This window comes from Lottia gigantea (assembly GCF_000327385.1).
Source record: "Lottia gigantea unplaced genomic scaffold LOTGIsca_124, whole genome shotgun sequence".
Lineage (NCBI taxonomy): Eukaryota > Metazoa > Mollusca > Gastropoda > Lottiidae > Lottia > Lottia gigantea.
In genome coordinates, this window is record NW_008707309.1 from 597,535 (window position 1) to 599,359 (window position 1,825).

A 1,825-nucleotide genomic window follows, 5' to 3' on the forward strand; every position below is an offset into this window, starting at 1 on the left:
GAAAGAGGACCCAGTACTCGCTTCGGAATCATGTCCGGTTAGACCATCAGCAGTTTCAGAATTTAAATTGTCAGTAACTAATGCTTCAGCCTCGTTCGACTGCGTTTCTTCTTTAGGTTCAGGAATAGGCGCCATAGGTGGTGGAATGTTCCATAGAGTGTTGTAGAATTCGTCGTCTGGTTCCATGACAACCTCTCCTTCTGATGTAAATTTCTTCATTTCTGGCACGTAAAATTCGTCCTGCCTGGCTAGAGGTGCCATAAAATGCATAGTTTTTCCATCATAAATTTCTAAATAAGGATGAGCACATAGTTTATGATCCTGAAATAAAAATATTATCTGTCTTAGTTCAAAACGCTGCCTAAATTTAAAATGTCTATGGATATATAAATTTCTTTTGAGTTTTTGAGTTTCAAGTGCAAGAATCCAAGGCTGTAGATGTTACTCAAAAAGCAGCGGTTTGATTGGATAGTGCACCAGTGAATACAGCCTAACATAGCCCTCGACAGACCCCTACAGGTGCTAGCTATGGGCTGGAATGCTTATTACAAAATTTGGCTTGTACCCACCTGTACATAGGCTGACATCTCTGGATAAACTTTAAATACACCAATAAATATAGAAAGGGAACTGATATGAGGGAATGAGGTTTTTACTACATTGGTCGCTGAGGGCAGACGTAATAATTTATATCCTTCAGCTTCAAATTTCTTTTTCAAGTCTTCATCCACTGGTTGATCATCGTGACTTAGAACTGAGGCTACGACGTATCTCGTTAAATGAGATGGAACCTAAAAATAGACATGATGACAGATTTAAATGCTTTTACTATCATTTGTCAAATTGTAAAGATTGAAGCTTCAACACGTAGCATTAGATGAAATGGAAACTATACACTGAAAATTGTCATTTAGTAATGTATGTTATACCTGTGATACCTGTTCTTTGGTATATTAGTAAGCACAACGACTTCTTGACCACCTTGTAAATTTCTAATAAGACTTCCAAAAATGAAGTAATGAAATATTTGTTTTGGTTTCCTTATGTTCGTTTTGCACATACGACAAATTACCCATAAATATGAATTAAAAGACAACTCAAAAATGCTACCAATAGTCTACTGAGATTTTTAGATTGTCCTAGTGTTGATGAAAATGTCAACCAGAGAAAGAAATATCAGTATAATGAGAAGAAAATTCTGAGTAGAGCTACAATAAATCTATACGACTTACTCGTTTAGGTTCATCATAATAGATACCCAAGGCTTTGTTGTCTGGAGCCAAATGGGCGATTTCTGTGAACGTCTGCCCAGCCTCTTTGTAAGGGCCTCTGGCGAATCTGTACGCAATGAGAGCCTCCCCAATCGGTGGACTACCTGCCCCGACAGTTACTGTTTCGAAAAGTCCAGAATATACAAGCAGAGCTAGAATCGTGAAGCCAATCAGGACGACTAAACATCCTATAGCCACAAGAATGACTGACAAATCCTCCATATTTGTTTTTGTTGAACATTGATTTTGGACTTTAAATTTAGAGAGTTTAGTAAATATGGATTTATCTCCCTTTGACCATATAAACCTACTTTATCAAGAGATCGGTCTTATAAAAGCCCAGGCTGCCCTGATTGGTAAAAGACTTTTGCGCTTTAAATTCTGTAGCTTATATGGCTAAGGAAGATGGGAAACACCATAAATTATAGCGCCGTGAAAGAAAATATTTTCATGTCAGCTGCAAGACTATGCTATCTATGGATAATGTGCGAAGATCCATTACATAGCTCAGTGGTCAATAAGCCATTCAGATCGGATCGGTTTGTTTTGAGATC

General features: G+C 37.6%; 1 protein-coding gene across 1 annotated transcript; it reads right to left on the reverse strand.

The window, feature by feature from the left end:
- Positions 1-210: 210 nt before the first annotated feature.
- Positions 211-1,493, reverse strand: LOTGIDRAFT_84765 (hypothetical protein; the record flags this gene model as incomplete). Its single annotated transcript, XM_009048565.1, has 3 exons — positions 211-321; positions 570-791; positions 1,233-1,493. Coding segments are annotated over 3 exons (594 nt in total), but the record flags the coding sequence as incomplete, so codon positions are not given.
- Between the last annotated feature and the right edge of the window lie 332 nt (positions 1,494-1,825).